The 20,333-nt window shown below is 38.0% G+C and overlaps 1 protein-coding gene across 1 annotated transcript in view; it reads right to left on the reverse strand.

The window, feature by feature from the left end:
• Nucleotides 1-20,333, reverse strand: part of PIK3C2G (phosphatidylinositol-4-phosphate 3-kinase, catalytic subunit type 2 gamma) — a 276,367-nt gene that overhangs the window by 133,264 nt on the left and 122,770 nt on the right. Inside the window, exon 18 of the mRNA XM_014540168.1 lies at nt 17,065-17,159. Coding sequence (XP_014395654.1) covers nt 17,065-17,159 — 95 coding nt within the window. The remainder of the gene's footprint in view (nt 1-17,064; nt 17,160-20,333) is intronic.

Here is a 20,333-nt window from a genome sequence, read left to right on the forward strand (position 1 = left end):
GTGACAGGGGGTGGTGCCGCAACCTCCCCATCGACCCTGCCTTGAGTGTGACAGGGGGCGGGGGCCCAACCCCCCAATCGGCCCTACCCTGAGCGTGACTGAGGGTGGCATTGCAACCTCCCGATCCGCCCTGCTCTGTGCATGACGGGGCGGCGCCCCAACTCCCCAATCGGCCCTGCTCTGAGCCTGACCAGGGGCTGCACTTAGGGATTGGGCCTGCCCTCTGCCACCCGGGAGCAGGCCTAAGCCAGCAGGTCGTTATCTGCCGAGGGGTCCCAGACTGCGAGAGGGCACAGGCCGGGCTGGGGGACCCCCCTCCCCCCGCCCCCCGAGTGCACAAATTTTTGTGCACCGGGCCTCTAGTATTTATATAATAGAGAACTACAAAGAACTAAAATTGAATAAACTAGATTTACAAACATTGCATGAATTTCAAGACCATATTTCACTGAAAAAGCAATTTGCAGGAGACATATACAATGATTCCATACACGTGGGGTTAAAAACACGTAAAACTAAATAATGTAAGGCTATACTAGTAAAATGGTAAAATCACAGAGAAGAGTAAGCAAATTTAAATAATTAACTTCAATGTTATTTCTTCTTCTGATAGAACAGATTAAATGGATGAGATTTGGATGGGTAACACAGGGGTGTCAAAATTTTGTACAGTGATATGTCTTAAACTTGATGGTGGGTGCATGTGTGTTTGTAGTATTGTCATTAATAGTTTAGACCTGTCTTAAAAGCCCTCTTTGTATCTTGTTACTAAAAACAACTTTAAAAAACCTGTAAAAAATATTTGTGGGACATCTAAACAGAGTTGATGCACTCTAGGTTTTTGAGGCCAATTTTTTTAAATAACATTACTTAAGGGCATATGGAGCCAACTGTACACTTACTAGGCAGCCAATTTTCAAATTTCATCATCTCATTCATTCACTAACATCAATTTTTTACTCCACAATTCCACAGTTTACAATTTGTTCATGCAAATAATTCTATGGAGGGTAACAATGGAAATAGGTATACAGCAAGCATAAAGGTCTGAGATCAGAGCTTTGACTGACTTTGATGTGAGGAAGAGAGAAAAGCACTGAATATCTGCAAATGAGCAGGGAGGAAGTCAGATAAAGTAAGGAACAGAATCGAGAGGCTGGAGAAGGCCTTTATGATCTTCACAGATTTGCCTATTGCCAGCTCTTAGGCCATTAATAAAAGCATATAGGCCTAACACAAGGGGGTATGGGACAGGGAAACATTAAGTCTCTTTGGGCTTCAGTTTCCTCATTTGTAAAATGAAAGAATAGGTCATGAAGACATATAAAGTCTCTTCCATTTCTCACATTCTATGCTTCCGTGATTCCATGAACATAAAGTGTTTTAATTGCCTTGGTTTGCACCAGAGATTAAAATTGCTAAACAACCTGTGCTCATTAAATTCCATTCAAATTATGAGCATCTGCACCAAAAGTGCAACCAACACATAATCACCAGTGCCCGTCCACTGGTGATTAATTAGGGAGCATTCTTCCTCTCATGTAAACATTTAGCAGGAATCCTCCATGTGGCCAATGTCAAGTTTATCTGTGAGAGGAGAAACCTGGAGTGAAGCATTAATGAGGAAAGATTTATTTATGGGGAAAGGGTGGCTAATATTTTCAATTTGCAGCATTGTATTCAACTGTAGAGCTAACATTGTCAAAGGGAGATAGGCTTTGATTTCTTGCTACCTTATATTTAATTACCCTTAGATATACCACTAAAGTTGATATGCTCTACTATAAGTGTGCTTGAAAATTACATGGGGAAAGAAACAATTCTGTATGTTGTACAATTTTTGGATGTGAGGTATATCATGACAATGAATAGCTAAACTAATCCGATGACTCAAAGAAAGATGAAAATCAGAGTACAGCAATCAATGCTGCTGATAGTGACTATTACCAATAAGTAAAATGAGTCAAAATCAAATACCTTTATCAATTACTAAAATTCTCCTATGCTTTATAGAAAGGCTGTACTTCTGTTGTTGTTAATCCACACCTGAGGATATTTTTTCCACTGATTTTTAGAGAGAGTGGAAGGGAGAGAGAGAAGAAAAGAGAGAGGGAAACATTGATGTGAGAGAGATGCATCGATTGGTTACCTCCTGCACACACCAGGGATCGAACCTGCAACTTGGGTACATTCCCTTGACTGGAAACCGAACCTGCGACCCTACCATGAGCAAGCCGACACTCTAACCTCTGACTACACTAGCTAGGGCGAAAAGCTGTATTTTTAAATACAGCTGATAAAGGCTATGGTGTTCTTGCACAAGCATTGATACCATGCCAAAAACACTGCATTTATAAATTCCAGTATTTATTTAAAGAACTGTTTCTAAACCACTGAGTGCTGGATAATTTAGTTTTGTTAATAATAAAGAAAGCAGCCAATACTATGTGTTGAAATGAGACCAATGTAATCAGTGAGAAGAAATTACTGAGCCAGAAACTCAACTTGCATAAAAACGGACATTAGTTGAAATAAAACCAGAGGGTCCACATCTAAAATTTCCTCTCTTTTAAACTTGGCCCTAAGTGTTTAGATTTTGTCACGGGTTAAAAAAATGCAGTGATCTCATTCAATTTTCCTATGGGCAATGATCCAGATTTCAGAATCATCAATACCTTTGGCTTATCCTCTGTCAGTGATCTACACAAATAGGCCTGAACTAAGATAGTCAAGATAAAGCAAACAGGAAGGAGTGACCAGGAAAAGGACTGCTTATTTGCTTTCACTCCAATTTTTCCTAACATCAGCTCTAATATGCATGTCATCTCTTTAAGGGAAAACCACATTTTCCCCCCTTTGGTGTTCCAAAGTGTATTATCTATCTTTTGCAAAAGGTTGGGTTGGGTTTTAATTTGAATAGTATTATTACAGTAGGGAGTTAGTGAGATATTGATCAAAGAGAAGGGAGCCAGACATCTGATAAAGCTCGATCAACTAGGAAAGGACCGTTTCACAGTCACCAAGCATCAGAGTAGGCAGGAAAGATGATTTCCATCACCCCAGGGAGCATTACCAGGGGGTAGGGGTGAGGGTGGGTATGGGAGTGAGAAAAGTGGGGGAAAACGGCTTTCACTGAGTGCATGCACAGAAGCCAAGAAGAGGAACACAAAGGGGAAGGTAAAATCCAGTAAAGAGATTGGGTAAGGGCAGGACACCAGCACAGGCCCTGGAAAAGAGGAAAGAGAATGGGTAGTTTGAAAGAAAGCCTGCTCTTTTCCCAAATCCAAGGAAATATATAGAAGTTTAACAAACGCCTGTCTCGGGGCAGTCACACAGGGCAGAGAGCAGTGCCGACAGAGGCCTGGGCATCATAGAGCCTTGGTGGCAGACGTGCAGATGGGGAAATGAGGCAGAGAGAAGCTAAGTGACTTGCCCAAGGTCACACAAGCTAAGAATTTGAGGGCCAGCTGGGAGCAGAGGCTGAGCTGGCCTACTGGAGCCTTGGGTGCCAGGGTGATGGCACTGCATCTCTGGGCCCTGACCCTCTTGGGCCTGAGACCCCAGAAGCTAAACTTCACCTGTAGTGAGACGGAGCTGAATCACCTGGTCATGGATGAGGCATCGAGCTTGGTGTACCTGGGGTCAGTGAATGCAATCCACCAGCCGAGTGCCAGGGAAGCACCTCATTGAGTGTGGCAGCCTCTTCAAGGGCATCCGTGCCCTGCACACCTTCCTTGGACATGCCCATGCTCTTCTCTTGGGCACATAATTTTTCCTTTGTTTTCTCCTAAACTCTAAAAGTCTCCATGAGACTTGCAACCTGGGGAGCAGCGGGCAGCATAGCCAGCAGCGGGCTTTCCTTTTGCCTCTGTCCACACATCTGCTACCATATCCTTCCCGCTCTCTGCCTCTCCGAGGGTGTGCGATCTCTTTCCATTCTAATAAATCTTGCCATTATCGCTCAAAATCCTCCTACGTGGGTGTTCCTGAAATGCCTCTCCCATGACACAGCAGAAGGATGTCTGGTAACAGTATCTCTGTGTGGCCAATATTCTATAGACCAGCTATAAAATTTAATATTAGAATCAAATCTCTTTAGCCTTTTCTGAGTGGGCCCAATGTAACCACAGGGTCCTTATAAGGAGGTTGGAGAGTCAGAGTGAAGAGAAGGAGATATGATGATGGAAGTAGAGGTAAGAGGGATTCCTTGCTGGAAGAGGGACATGAGTCAAGGAATGTGAGAAGCCTTTAGAAGCTGAAATAGTCAAGTAAGTAGATTCTCCCCTAGAGACTTCAGAAGCGATACTGCCCTGCTAAAATCTTCATTTTAGCCCCATAGGACCCATTGCTTTTTTTGTCATAAAGGACCCATTTCTTGACTTTTGATATCCAGAACTAAGTTGGTGGTAATTTGTTATAGGAACAATAATAAACTAATACACTTACTGGTGGGCCTTCCTGAGAAATGGAATTCTTTATAACATACGTTGTACCAAAACCTTCATAAAATAAATGCACCACTCAAAAATTAGGAAAACTAAAGAAAAACTAACCCCAAACCACATCCAACTCATTTGTAATTCAATTAGCCCAACAATTAGACATTATTATTAAACTCAGTTAAATTGCAAGTGTGGGTTAGGGTAGCAGAAACAGCTACTCTATGCACTGCTAGTGAGAGTATAAATTCCTACCACCATAATAAAGGGCAATTTGGCAATGTAGATAAAAAGAAGCATAAGCATTTATGTTCTCTATTCCAGCCAAAGAAATAACTAAGAACATAAGCAAATATTTAAGCACAAGGAAGTTCATCTCAATGTTAATATAATAAAAAATATTGGAAATAATCTGAATGTACAATAATAGGGTATTAGCTAATTGTATTATAATAAATTATAACATTTTACTAAATTAATTAAATTCACTAGCAGTAGAATACTGCTCAGTTATAAAAAAAGGCATTATGAAAGCATGCTTACTTTTTATAAAGATCCTCAAGGTAAGTATTTTTTAAAATATATTTTTATAGATTTCAGAGAGGAAGGAAGAGGGAACGAAAGATAGACATATCAATGATGAGAGAGAATCATTGCTCAACTGACTCCTGCATGTCCCCCACTGGGGGTCAAGCCCGCAACCCGGGTATGTGCCCTGACCTGGAATCGAACCGTGACCTCCTGGTTCATTGGGTGACATTCAACACTGAGCACACTGTCCAGGCAGTAAGTTGTATTTTTAAAATAAAACTATATACAACACCATTTCTGCAATATACCATTTTGCATTATGTGTGTATATGCACATATATACACATAAATGCACACAGATCATACACACACATACACAGGAACACACAGTTGAGAAGATTATTTACAAACAAGGTATAATAATGGTTAACATATATTACAACTGAATGCAGGATCTATCCTAAGCATTCTGCATATATTAACTCATTTGATCCTCACACCAAACCTGTTAATAGTCTCTATTTATAGTTGATGAAATGAAGGCCCAGAAAGCTTAGTTTATTGAAAGTGACACCAATAGTAAGGGAAGACCTGGGATTCTTCCCGGGTATTCCTAAAATTTCCTGGTCCTTATATGTCTGTAATACTAACCTAGATTACAGTGGATAAGACAAAGGAAGTAATAAAGACCAGGAGGGGCTAGCCCATTACATTTAAGATGTTGAAATCTCACCTTTTAAACGTTGATGTAAAATGAAGAATTGTCAACAGTAAAAAGGAGAGAAGATCGTAAAAGAAGTGAATGGTATAGATTTATTTTTTTTATCTTGACCTCCCACTCCAAAACCATATTGCATATTTAGTTTCTAGTTAAATAGTGCTAAGTTTCTGATTAGGTTTTACTTACTATAAAATGATTAACACAACTCTAACTACAGGGAGAGTCTGCTCATCATTTTTCATGTTGATTTTGCATAGAAAGTCCAAGAATTGGCAGCAACCTCTGCCATGAGTATTGCTAGATTCATTCTAATTGAAGGTCTAGACTAAAAGATGTGGCTTTTTATTTAAAAAATCAGTGCACTTGATTTTTATTTTATAGAGAATGAAAAGTTTTAGAATTAACACAGATGATTACATTACAAAGAAGGAGAGTTTGGGAATGTATGTATACTTGCTGGAGAATTGCAATATAAAGCCCTAAGGTAGTTTTTGGAACAGTATGAACATGCATTCATCTTCCAGAATCAATGATATGATTTATACAAGTAAAAACAGGCCTTGCACAGAACTGATGCCAATCCTAGTAGTACTGAAGAATGGACTATATTTTTGGTAGTCTACATAACAGTATAATTTTCTGATGTCCACTAAAGAAGAATTGTTCAATTATTTTTCTACACTGAAAGAATAATATAGGAATACCTTGTATGCATATTCATTTTGCTACCCTAAACAAAAGTAAATTCAGAAAGAATACGTAATATATAACTTTACCAGAGTCAAACAAAAGCACTTAACTATTCTCTGCTGATATCAAGCTTATAAATTTACATTCATTTAATAATTTTCTATACACAGACCACAAATACAATATAACATACATAACTTCATTCTTATTTGTGCAAGCTGTTCACTTATCATTGGTCAAAAATGAAGCATACAGGCCAAAACAAGTGCAAGAATTCTAAGTTATTAAATATGACAAGTATTTGATTGAGCTATCCAAGTCTGGGTTTTGTTGCAACAAAAACAACACAGATGAAGTTCTTTGGATAAGGAATAATAAAGTTACTGGTTTTCCCTTGCAACTGCATTGTACACAAGTGAAATAGAAAACTGAGTTATAAAGAACGTAACAAAAATTTCCATTCAACCATTTCAAAGAGTGATCTTTTGACGAGCAAAGAGAAAGTAAAATAGGGCTGAAAATAAAGGACTTAGTCACTAACTGAAACAAAACAAAAAGAACTATGAATTTCATAATCCAGAAAAAAACACACCTGGAGCACATAGGAGCAGCAAAAACCAGAAATGGTTCAGTAATTCCCCGATGATCACAGGGAGTCTCAATACAAAAAATTATATTTTAAGAGATAGTAAGGGGTTGCTTGGCAAGGTCTCCCCATAAAATACTTCTTGTAAAATCACGAGATATAGTTTTTCATTTTCAATAAGGGTTTCAAGAAAGAACATAGTTAGGTCAGTATAAAGCACCTCACACTGTGGACTCAGTCAACGTTAACACCTAATACTTCCTCAAAAACTGTTATTTCAGAGGATCATATTTTTCTGTAAGTCATTTAATTCAATTCCTCCCAATTCCAGGGAGACTACTTTTTAAAAAGAGCCAAAATGATTTTCAGAATATCAATGGCCAACTCTATATATTTAGCATAATATAACTTCTTCTCGTTGCCTGCTGTTTTAAGTACAGTAATCAAGAAAAGTTAAGCTATAGGCAGTACACATGTAGGTGGTGTGTTTATTTCTTAAGTTAATTTAACAGGTATTTTGTTGAGGACCAATTATATTTACTATGTGCAATGCTCTCTGTTAAGGATGGATGGTTAAGATAGGACTTCACAGTCTAGAAAGGGGACATAGGATTTTTTTGTATACCAAATCTATTCTTCCCATTATGTGTGAACAAATAATCTGATTTTGTTTAGATATAAAAATATTCAGGGAAGATGACCAGTTTAGGGAGAAATTCTGAAAATTCTAAACCACTTGGGTAAGTCAATTCACCTTATTGTCATTTGATCAGGTAATTGGTTCTGGATGACATGCGACCTAATTCAGGCAAATGATAAATATACAGTCAACTCTGATATGAGCCTTATAAGGAAAATTTTCTTGCTGGGAAAGAATTATCCCCTTTTCTTTTGTTGTATGGTGTCATGTGCATGTGGTACCAACTGTGGTGGTCTTCTCATAACCATGTTGTGAACTGGACTGTGGACAAGTCAGCACACTGAGGATGGCGGAGTATTGTGCTAAGTGAAAAAGCCAGTCAGAGAAACACAAATACCATATGATGTCATTTATATGTGAAATCTAAAGAACAAAGTAAAATAAGCAAAACAGAAATAGACTCATAGAGACAAAGAACAGACTGACAGCTGTCGGAGAGGCGGGGGCGCGGGTTCTAGGGCTGGGTGAAAAAGGTGAAGGGAATAAGCAAGAACAATAACAACAACAAATGCACAGACAACAGTATGGTGATTGCCAAAGGAAAGGGGGAGTAAGGAGAGAGGGGAGAAGGCAAAGGGGGGATAAATGAAAGTGAGTTGACTTTGGGAGGTAAGCAGACAATGCAGTGGTAGATGATGTTTTATACAGAGTTGTCCACTTGCAACCTTATGGTATTATTAACCAATGTCATCCCAATAAATTTAATTAAAAAAATAACTAAGCACTAAAAATGTGATATACAACATAATGACTATAGTTAACACTACTGTATCATATATAGGAAAGTTAAGAGAGTAAATCCCAAGAGATCTCATCACAAAGAGAATCTTTTTCTTTTCTTTGTTCTTGTTTTTTTATTGTAACTAGAGGCCCAATGCATGAAATTCGTGCAAGAGTAGGCCTTCTTTCCCCAGGCTCCCTGTACCGGCTTCCCTCTGGCACCCGGGACCTGGACTTCCCTCCAGCTGCTGGCAGGCACCTGGGACCCAGGCTTCCCTTGCAGCCCTGGCTTTGTCCAGAAGGTCATCCAGAAGGACATTCAGTCTAATTAGCATATTACCCTTTTATTATTATAGATATTTGAAATGAAGGGTGTTAGCGGAACCTAATGTGGTAACATTTCTCAATATATGTAAATCAAACCATCATGTCATATGCCTTAAACATATATAGTGATGTCATGTATTTCAATTATACTATATAATAAAATTGTAATATGCAAATCGCCCGAACGGTAGAACAACCAGTCGCTATGATGAGCATTGACAGCAGGGGGAAGACACTCAACGCAGGAGCTGCCTCCTGGTGTTCAGTGCACTCCCACAGGGGGAGCACTGCTCAGCTCAAAGCCAGGCTCACGGCTGGTGAGCCCAGCTGCAGTGGAGGGAGTCTCTTCTGTCTCTGAGGCAGCATTAAGGAGCAGCAAGCTGGGCTCACTACTGGCAAGTGCAGCAGCAGTGGTGGGAGCCTCTCCTGCCTCCACTGCAGGTGGGCGGTAAGGAGTGAGGGGTCCCAGACTGCAAGAGCCCTGTACTACAAGAGGGATGTCTGATAGCCGGCTTAGGCCTGATCCCCCTAAGGGATCAGGCCTAAGCCCGCAGGTGGACATCCCCCGAGGGGTCTCGGACTGCAAGAGGGAGCAGTCCGGGCTGAGGGACAGCCCCCTCCAGTGCATGAATCTCATGCACTGGGCCTCTAGTTTCTAAATAAAACCAAAGGGAGAAAAGGAAAACAAGTAGTGTGTGCTACTTCTATTCCTGGCATTTAAAATACTTTTCACATGATGCTCTGCTTATTTCTCTCTTTTTTAAAAATTTGGGTTCAGAGAATCCAAGTGAGAGCTCCAAATTTGGGGGATAACCAATCCATAAGATGGAGGCCTATCAAGTACCATCAATATGTTGGTATATTCCAATTCTCTGACACCTACCCAGATCTTTCTCCTGCTCTTTAGGTTTCTATATCCAATTGCTTACTGGATAAGTAAAGATTGATTTTGCTTGCATTTTGTTATTGCCAAGTTCTGGTCTGGACTACAGGAATTTATTTTCTAACCTATTTAACTTGATGAAATGGGCTGACATGAATTTCACTAGCGTACTGCTAGTTGCTTAATTAGGTTTTTTGAGAAAACTGAGAAAGCCTTGGTTTTATATAATATGTATTAAAAATAAATACAAACTAAATCTACTATGTAAATTACTCAGCAATTGCTTTCTTATCACTAATGGTCTATTAGTAAAACAAAGAGCAAATTTAGTGTTTTAAGTATTAATCAGGAACTGCAAAAGAAAGATTAGTGGGGGACCTCTTATTTACTTCAAAACTGCTCCAGGTATACAGGTTCTTAAAGAAATTTTTGATCAAATATGTTAATTAATAGTATAATTGACAGCATTTGTAGGTCACACAAACACCTAATGCAAAAATTTTGAGCTATTAGATATAAAGATCTCAATTGAGGATATTTTTTTCTTTAGTTTGCTTTTTAACTTGAATGTGTTCCTAATTATTGATAGGAATAAAACCCAAATATTTGATGAATTCAAGTTGCATTTTTTAAAAAGGAGATGTTGAATTGGAAAGAGATCTGAATTGGGCATGAGATGTCATGAAAAAAAAATTAATCTTAAGTCTTTATCCAGCTAGATGGTTGTCAATGGATGAATCACTTAACTTGTTGAAATCTTTCTGGGGGGAAAGTATTATAGCAGATTATTCATAAGGTTCCATTTGACTCCCCAGTCCTGTAACTCTATGAATATATGTTAATTTATTCATTTTGGAAGCCAAATTCAAATATTATTAGAAGACAAAGATGGTTTCCCAACAGGACGACTTTTTTGACCACATTTTTTGTTGGCTAGAGCAAAGCTGCAGTCTGCTTGGGAAACAATGCAAACTAAGCACTACAATGCTGTTTTTCAGGGCCTTAACCCAAATATATAGCATGAGCTGTAACAGAGGAGACTGATATTATTATAGGGAAACCAGATTACTATCTAAGGAAGCAAGGATGTAATTGCATGTGGCTATAATGAAAAATTGCTAGAGTGGATTAGAAAATTTAGTTCCCAAAGGCCGGATCTGGTCCAAGCCTTTCTCCTTCCTTTTTTCCTAGTAAAATTTGAGGTGTGTTGCTAAGTTTTTCCTCTGAAATTTCAACATTAAAGGTCAGTACATATATACAAAATGTTCATTTTTATAACTCTTCACTTTTTTTTAAACAAAATAGAAGAATTTGAAGGGAAAATAATTTAAACTAGAAATAAATTTAAGGTAGACTTCCGTTCCTGGCTTTTGCATGGATTTGTGGTGAAACTTTGTATCAGATTCTATTTTCATATGTATGTAATAGGAGTAATAAGACTTAAAATGATATTAGAAAATTAATTTAAAAATTATATTCTGTTTTTAAAAATCTTTTTATTGAGGGAATTTCATAAAACCTTTTCCACATAAATTAGAAATAAAACAGACAAAAACAACTATCCCCATATTATGCCTTAACTAGAAAACTGTGCTAATGGATTTTACAAATTATTATATAGAATGCACACTTTCTTACAACTATCCATCACTTTTTTTCAGGTTGATTGGGGTAGAGAACAGCTATTGTTAGCTTAGTGAATTGCTCATTGTAGGCATTTTACCTGGTGTATACTTTCCTGAGGACAACAGGGTGAAAGATGATTATAACAGATCAATATTAAATGACAGCAAAAAATATCTCTCCCTTACAAAAAAGTGAAGCAATATGTATTATTTATTACACTGTGAAGGGAAAGAGGTGAATTAGTAGCATATAATGATTCTAGAAGGTAAAGGATTGAGACTTTAAACCCTTTTATTGATTCTGTATCATGTGTGCTCCATTACACCAGGCATAACTCTCTAAAGTACAGCTCTTCCCTCTTTCTTCAGGGAGAGTGTCAGACCTCAAAGCAGAGAGAGTGTCTACCGCCTTTGTGCATTCCTTCGTACGCCTTTATCGGTATTTAACTCTGACAGAATGGGAGCACACACTTAGGCTTTTTTATTTACCCGATGGCCATTCCTGCGTCTCTGCCTACAAGTTGCATTAGGAACCGTCATAGGTACAACTGTAAAGTGGACAGACTGTGTTGTCAGTTCCTTCCGTCTACTTTGTCCCTGCTGGAGAGTAAGTGGGTTCTTTCCTCTGCCTGGATGCTAATGTGTGGTCAGCCTGTGAGCTTATTGAGGCAAGGACCATTCTCTTTTATCCTTAATAGTTCAACAGTATCTAGCATCTCAATGTTCCTCACAAAAATGAGCAAATGATCAACTAATTCATCATCAGTATTATGTTCTCAATAGATATATTTTTTCATATTAGAAGAGAACATCTGGGAAGAAACAAGAAGTGACTCATTAATGAAAGAATTTCAGGCACCAGGGAGATATATATATATATTAAGAGAGGGTATGAGAGGGACATGTGTGTCTTCAAATCACATGATTCAAAATTTCCACATTATTTTGTTTTGTTTTGAGTTGTCCCTGATTTGAGAAACTACCTCACCATTCTAGAAATAAAAAGTTTAGGATACACTGTTTAGAAAATGAATGGGCAGATTTTGTGTCACCTCAGTTTTATGATTAGCATAGAAAGGCTTATAGAACACGGTCCTGTACACCAGGTGCCACCTTGGAAAGGCCTCCGAGCACCAGAGACACCATTGGCTTAATTCACTCTGTGGTTTTCCCAACTGGTCCAGCAGACACTGCTGCATCAATTTGTTCTTCAAACCCTTCACTTCTGACTCAGGCTAGTCCCTGGTTTCTGCTCCCATTCCCCTTCCAGTCTAGTGTTCACTTCACTGGTGAGATTCCGTGCCTACTACCTAATTGGGCCCGTCTCCAGAATGTGCTCTAGTCTTACCAACTCTGGTTTCGCATCAAGCCAGATGGACTGACTGTTCAAGCAGCCCTCTCCTGCCCCCTCCTGTCATAAGTCTGCATGGGCACAGCTTGGCCCAGGTAACTAAATCCTATTCTTGCATTCAATAGTAATTTATTGACTATTTGTCAAATGCAAGTACTATATTAGGTGCTTGTGATATATCAGTTAATAAAGCAAAAAAATTGCTGTACTTAATAGTTTTCAAATGAGATCTTTATCTCTAGCTGTCCCCACACTTCGAAGGAAATAATTTATAAAGGAGCCATGCTATAAAAGGTTCCCTACTGTACAGATTTTGATTTAATTTGACTCTCTCGGAGCTCATTCAACTGGACTTAGTATTAGGCGTATGAAAGACTGAAATATTATTGTTTCATTTATGGTACATTTCACAGCATACTGATGCTCCAATTTTTAAAAACACATATTTAAATTCTTTTCTTCAATAAATAATTGCTTATCTTAGGTCAGGTTCCCTAGAACAGACTATGAGAGAGAAATTTAGGTGCATGTGATTTACTGAAGGAGTTCTCTTCAGGAAATAGCATGTGAAGGAGTAGAGTAAGCATTAGAGGGGAGGGGATGGAGTTAACAAGGAGGAGGTCAAGTCTAGCCTTGATCTAATCTGGGGGAGGCTCTGGAATGTACATTGGAGATTTCTCACCTCCCAGGCCAGGTGACTATGCTTTCAGAGAACAATTCTCAGAGAAGAGGGGGTTGTCAAGTAGCAATCAATAGTCATAGAAGCTATGAGATGGGTGCACCAGCCAGGTAGAGGGGATCTGGCTGAGGCACCCACAGTGCCTTTGAGAAGGCACTAGGGATTCCAGGCATGGGGAAATACTGAGAGCCTTAAAGGAATTTCTATAGATTCATGGCTTTGATAATTTTTTTTAAGTATCTCTTGAATTTCAGACCCTGGTGGGATTAGTATGCTGAAGAGTATGACATGGTTGCTACCATTAGCTAATCTATGGACTAAGAGTGGAAGTAGACAAAGAAGTAGAAGTGTTAAGCAGGTGTGACATGACTTCTGACAGAGTCACATAGAGTACATTCGGAGGTACGATGTGGGAGCAGTAATCAACCCAGGCGGTGGCTGGGGAAGAGGTCAGGGAAAGCTTCCCACATGATGTGACATCACAGCCAGTCTAGTCAAGGGGGACCTTCATCCAGTTCTTTTCCTATTTTATAATTTCCTGTGACTGCCACACTAAATAACCACAAACTGGTGGCCAGAGCAACAGAAATTTATTCTCACAGTTCGGGAGGCCAGGAATCTGAAATCAAGATAAGGGCGTGCACCCGAGATGGTTTTTCTCAGTGGTTAGAGCAGACTGAAGGGTTGTGGGTTCGATTCTGGTCAAGGCCACTTACCCAGGTTGCAGGCTCTATCCACGCCCCATTCAGGGCATGTACAAGAGGCAACCTATCGATGTGTCTCTCATATTGATGTTTCTCTCTCTGTGTATCTCCACTTCCACTCTCCCTTCTATTCTCTCTAAAAGTCAATAGGGAAAATATCCTTGGGCGAGGATTAACAAAAACAAACAAACAAACAACAAAAAAAGATAGGGTGTGTTCCCTCTCAAAGCTCTAGAAGAGAAAGTATTCTTTGCCTTTCTCAGCTTCTGGTGGCTCTAGACATTCCTTGGCTTCCAATGCATCACTCTAATCATTGCCTCCATCTCCACATGGCCCATTCTCTGTGTGTGTCTTCTCTTCTGTTTCTTATAACACTTGTCAATGGGTTTATGACACACCCTGATAATCTAGGTTAATATAATCTCAATATATTTAATTTAATTATATCTTCAAAGATCCTTTTTCTAAATCGGGTCGAATTTACAAGTTCCTGTGGATATGTGGATAGCATTTATGGGGACCCTATTAAACCCAATATCTCACTATCAGTTAAATTGTTTCCTATTCAAAATGGAAAGGGGCTTTGAGTTTAAGCTTCTATAATTAATTGTTATATGATGGGGAGAGTGGTCTCCTAGATGTGAACCCAAAATGTTATAGTTCCCAATTATAGCCAACTTTTAGGATGACAACTAGGATTTAGGGCTTAAATCTTCCAAATGCAAAGCTTATTATTAACTCCCTTTCCATGAAAAATAAGGGCAAGTCATCCTATATTCACCCTTTTAGTGAAGGAGACGTGCCGTAACTCCAAGTCAATTTCTCTTTTCAGGAAGACCACACACAGTGATGCTAAGCATTAAAATGGTTTTCTGTCTAAGGCTATTTATTCACAATTCAGTATCTAATAAGGCAACCTTCTGATCAGGGGCAGTGGAAGTACTGGATGTGGGGAGAGTTATTGAGGAGGTATAGAGTTATGGAGCTTGGTGAATAATTGGACATGTTAATGGGAAACAGGGAAGATCCAGAGAAGAATCCAAGACCTGGCCAAGATGAATCCAAGATGTTGGGTTTAGTGTTGAATATGCTGACTCTGAGAAAGTGGTAGCTCATTCAAGTAGGAAACAAAATTATTAAACTGATGACTGACAAATCTCCACCTTTTAAAATTATTACTGTAGGGCATTGCTTTTTTTAAATTAAATAAAGATATATTGAGAATTTTTAAAAGTGTATCATGCTGGGTTTGAGCTTCGTCTTTAAAGCTTTAACTAAACTTTCTACACACAAATATCCCCTAAACATGATGCTATATATATATGGCACATAGCATATGTACTTGAAGACGTGCTTTAATATAAGGAATTTTATTTCATGATTAGTATATTTGCTTGACTCTTAATTTTTCTTTAAGTTTTAAAAAGAACTAGTTATTTTTAAATCTTCCTTTGTTTTCCTTTTCCTTTTCCATATTCTTACCAATTAAGCATTGAAAAACAAGCAGTTCATTTATAACTTATGTTCTTTTCTATTCCTTCCATCTTATTCTCTTCTTAAACTAGTGAGAGGAGAAATGGGCTTTGTTATTGGTCTTACTCTTTTTCATAGGATGAGATTTATACTTAGAAAGACTTTCTTCCTTGTTTCTTTGGAAACAGTGACATAATTGTATTGACTGTGAACTTACAAGTATGACATTGATTTACCACTTTGTTTGCACTCATTGTTACCTTTCAAATGACTCAACTTTTCACACCACTTTAACAGATGAAGAACTTACTAAGGTGGCGCTAGTATTATAGCAATCAATGTGCTAACTAGTATAAGTCTGTAATATTTTATTCTATTTTTTTAAAATGTCTTTTAAAAATTATATTTTATATACTTTAATATTTTCATTAAAATATTTAAATCAAGATTGTTATCTGGTCATATTATTTTTTAATATGCTTTCATTTGAATGAACACAGGTTAAAACAAGGGAAGAGTAAAGTTTTAAGAGAAGTAAACATTGAGTTTAATGGAGTTCAAGCTTTAATATGATAGCAGAACATCATCAAGTGTATTCACATAACTTCCCTGAGCACCATAGTAGGTGACTGAAAAACTGAAGGGAATAAGAGTTCATTCAGAGCTTGACAGGAGTCTATTCAGTGAGGGATCCACTGCTAGTCAATGTATCTGATGCCTCATTATACTGACACACTAGAGAAAAATGCTCTGCTTTTTATATTGGGCATTTAAAATGAAAATGAATATCAAACCAAACATGTTATCTCCGCTTTGCTATGAAATAGTTGAGTCATTTTCATGGGAAGAGTAATGTTAACATGAGTAACTTTTTTGAAGCAGAAAAAATGTTACTAAATGATATTGACTTCCTTTTGTTTTAATTAATTAAAGTTTTTCACTATCAACTGAAGCCAGTAAATGATGCCTGTCATACATATGTAAGGGCAAAAGATACATCCAATTTCTTCCTTAGGTCATTAAAACTTGTAATTATCCTTTTTTTGTCTATTTTTATTGAATGTGCAAATTTAGGAATGAAAGAAAGGGTAGAAGAATAGCATCCAAAGCACATCATGTTCAATAAGATCAAGAGTATGTGATGTTGGGAGAAATTCTGATATCTCTAAAATGTCTGTTTCTCCAATAATATTTCAAATTTATGCTTGAGGAAAAATTTAGTGCCCTAAGAAGAGTATATAGAAAGAGTATATGTTGACCTTTAGATCCTACTGTTTACAACTAATATTGTATAGAAATTACTTTTAAACCATGTTATTCCAAAACATCCACAGCTTTATAATTATATTTTACATTGAAATCTCCCAATTAGCAGATATGACCGAAAATCGCCTTTGTGATTTAAAGCTATAGGAAAGGTATCATTCAAATTTAATATTTATATTGGATTTAAACATCAGCAACAGTACAGAAGGAAGATTTTGAAGATGACAGTTAAGTTATGTCCATAAATACAAATAACCTTGCCAAATACTCAAATTTGGCTGACTTTTTACTGGAGGTTTATATCAGTTACAAGGTCAAGGAATCTTCCACTCTCAAAAAGGCATCCTATCCTATCTTAGCTAATCTTACCAGTAAAGACGGTGGGCAATCTGGATGCTTTGCAATGAGCGGTGTAATAGGAGTTGCACTAGCGGACTTTCAAGGTTCCATTCAAACTTGATAGCCTGAAGTGAGAGAGAGAACCACTTTACTCTTGTTTGTCTCAGTAATAAAAGTATAGCAGAATACAGAAGGACTTAAGAGGTTTGAGAAAAGACCAGGGAAAATGTCATAAACATTTTAACAAAACAGTAATAATACATGTTGATAGCTTTATTTGCTGGTGCATAACTAATAACAGCGTACACACAGATCACACAGTGTAGGTGTGTGCAGTCTTGTTTCCTTTCCTTATGCATGCTTTAGTATGACAGGTAATAAATGAGAGCAGGTGGCTGGTAGAATTCAACCATGCCTAGGAGGAGAGTCCTGGCCCAAAAATCTAATATGAACAGTGCTCTGGATATAGAAATGGCATTATTAGGCAATAGATATTTCTACCCCTTTGGAGATGTAATTAATGCACATCCAAAGTCTTAACTGAAATCACAAACTGATATATCAGGATCAATCTGCAGACCTTGAAGCTTTACATATAGGTTTGAAAGATGATTGTTGCCAGCGTAACTCACACATTCCCAAATTCTTTCCCTCATCTCCACTGTGAACAACTCAGGTTTTCTAGATATTCAACCTGGAGGAAAACACAGACCCTGACGCAGCCCTTGATATCCTTAGAGACCTACCCAGACCTCCATCTGCACTGTGCAGGGGTCTCAGCAAGACCAGTCAGTGCCTGGGCCCCAGTATGGTCCCAGGAATCTGAATATTTTGCAGAAATGAAAACCAGGTTCTCTTCACAAAAATATTCTTTCTTGCTTGAGAGGCAAGACTTCCAACTTTAGTTGTTCAGTAAGTTACCCCCCCCCTCTCTCTCTCTCGCTCTCTCTCTCTCTCTCACACACACACACACACCACACTCAAAGTTTAAGCCAGGTTTTGTACCACAGTACAGACAGCAGAAAAAAGTTGTACATCATTCATTCACACACATACCTGAAGAAGCACCTTGATATGCCCACTATCCCCAAGGATGAGAAAGTTTATGAATTCCTAAGGAGTGAGGGTGATTTCACAGAAGATGATTTCAGCACATTTGCATAAACTCCGGTAGCTGTCTGAATGCCTAACAACCATAATGTATGTTGTCTTAAACTGTAGCTATGACCTTTGTTAACTTACTTGCTAAAACTGGGCTGACTAGGTTCTGGGTTATGTTAATGCCCTAATAGTGAGCATATCCTATCAGCATATGAGCAGAAGAGATGCCTCAGAATTTATTTCCATGTTTCTGTTATCAGCTTTCTCTTTAGGCTTCCCCATTATTTCTTCTTGAACCCAATAATTACTTGTTGATCTTGAATTGCCTTCTTTGTTTCCAAACTCCCTGCTTTGCTCGGTCTACTGGTACAATTTCCCCCTAAATCCTGCCTCACTGTCTAAGATATAGGCACTTTTTCTGGTGCTTATACCTATCACATTATTATGAACCTACCTGCAAGGTTATGACCTGTGTGTTGTATTACCTGTGTCTGTATCTTATTTGATTTCTAGCTATGAACCATACCTTCTATTTTCATTATGATCATAGAATCTTTTTTATTGCTTTAATATAGCCTTTGTACTTCTAACAAGACAACACATGAAATAACATGCTTTCAGAAAGTGATCAATAGGGTACAATTTTCTTTATATCTTGGAAAGTTTTAAAATCAGGTCAGAACATGGAAGTCTAAGGACAAACTCCACAACAAATGTTTTTATTTATTTATTGTTTTTATTAATCTTCACCTGAGGATATTTTTCCATTGATTTTTAGAGAGAGCCGAAAGGAGGGGGAGAGACATCGAGAGAGAGAGAAACTGATGTGAGAGAGACACACCAAGTGGTTGCCTGCTGCACATGCCCCGACCAGGCTCAGGGATCGAGCCTGGAACTGAGGTACATGCCTTTGAGTGGATTCAAACCCAGGACCCTTCAGTCCGTAGCCTGACACTCTATCCACTGAGCCAAACCAGGTAGGGTCACAACAAATGTTTTTAAAATTCTTTCCAGTTTTTATATATTTTATAGCCACATTATACACTTCTTGGCCACCTCAAAACATTTTACAATATTCACTTTTAATTAGGAAATCATTACAACTTTACCTAATTGTACCTCTGTGCTTTTGCTATGCTGGATTCCATGTGCACCTTGTCTGAAGAATTTGGATTTGCAGGTGTATGGCTCTCAGTGATATTTCTGTTGCCAAGGGCTTTCAAATGGGCTTAATCTTAACTTTTGTAAAAACTTACTTTTTTTAGTTGGGTGAGATATAACATGATGCCCATACTCAGGAGCTGTAAGATGAATGATATTTCTACAAGTTGAGTTAATCTTTATTTTCTCAATAGTATCCTGGCAAATCTAGGGAAGTAAAACTATAAGGATTAATATAAGTAATGATATGGTAGAGTTTTATTCAAAACCAACTATGTAGTCTTCAAAGGAATGCATATTATTTTTGCAAAGTAATATGGTTTTCCAGCTTAATAATACAGGCATCCCCCATCAGGTTCAGAGTTTCCTATCTTAAATGTTTAAAAGTGAAGGCATCTGGCATTTAAAATAGCTTGTAACTACAACCTGGCCTTTAAGATAAGAAAACACCTGAGTTAAAAAAAAAAGCAAACAAAGGCAAAAAACATAAAGACCACTATTTTAGATCCATTCAGCACTCAGTATATAGTCAACTTGGAAAAAAATATTGTTTGTAGTTTGGATATTCAGTCATTTACAGGGTCATTTGTAAAATGTATAATTGCTTATATTCCTAGGTAAGTTCGTGTTTTTTTTCTAAAATTACTCCAACAACATTGTGATATTTGATTCTGTCACTAAAATATATTCTCTATAGGAAAAATTTAGGAAATCTCTTATAATGCTACTTTTATAAGAATTATAATCAATTTAGAATACTCTAAGACAGTGGTTCTCAACCTTGGCTGCACATTAGAATCACCTGGGAATCTTTTTAAAATCCTGATTTCTGGGCCTCATCCTCCGGAAATTCTGTTTCTTTGTTATGGGGTGGGGCCACAACATAAGTAACAAAGAAACAGAATTTCCGGAGGATGAGGCCCAGAAATCAGGATTTTAAAAAGATTCCCAGCCGTAATCGGTTTGGCTCAGTGGATAGAGCGTCGGCCTGCGGACTGAAAGGTCCTAGGTTCGATTCCGGTCAAGGGCATGTACCT

The sequence above is a fragment of the Myotis brandtii genome, unplaced genomic scaffold (genome assembly GCF_000412655.1).
Source record: "Myotis brandtii unplaced genomic scaffold, ASM41265v1 scaffold237, whole genome shotgun sequence".
NCBI classification, from domain to species: domain Eukaryota; kingdom Metazoa; phylum Chordata; class Mammalia; order Chiroptera; family Vespertilionidae; genus Myotis; species Myotis brandtii.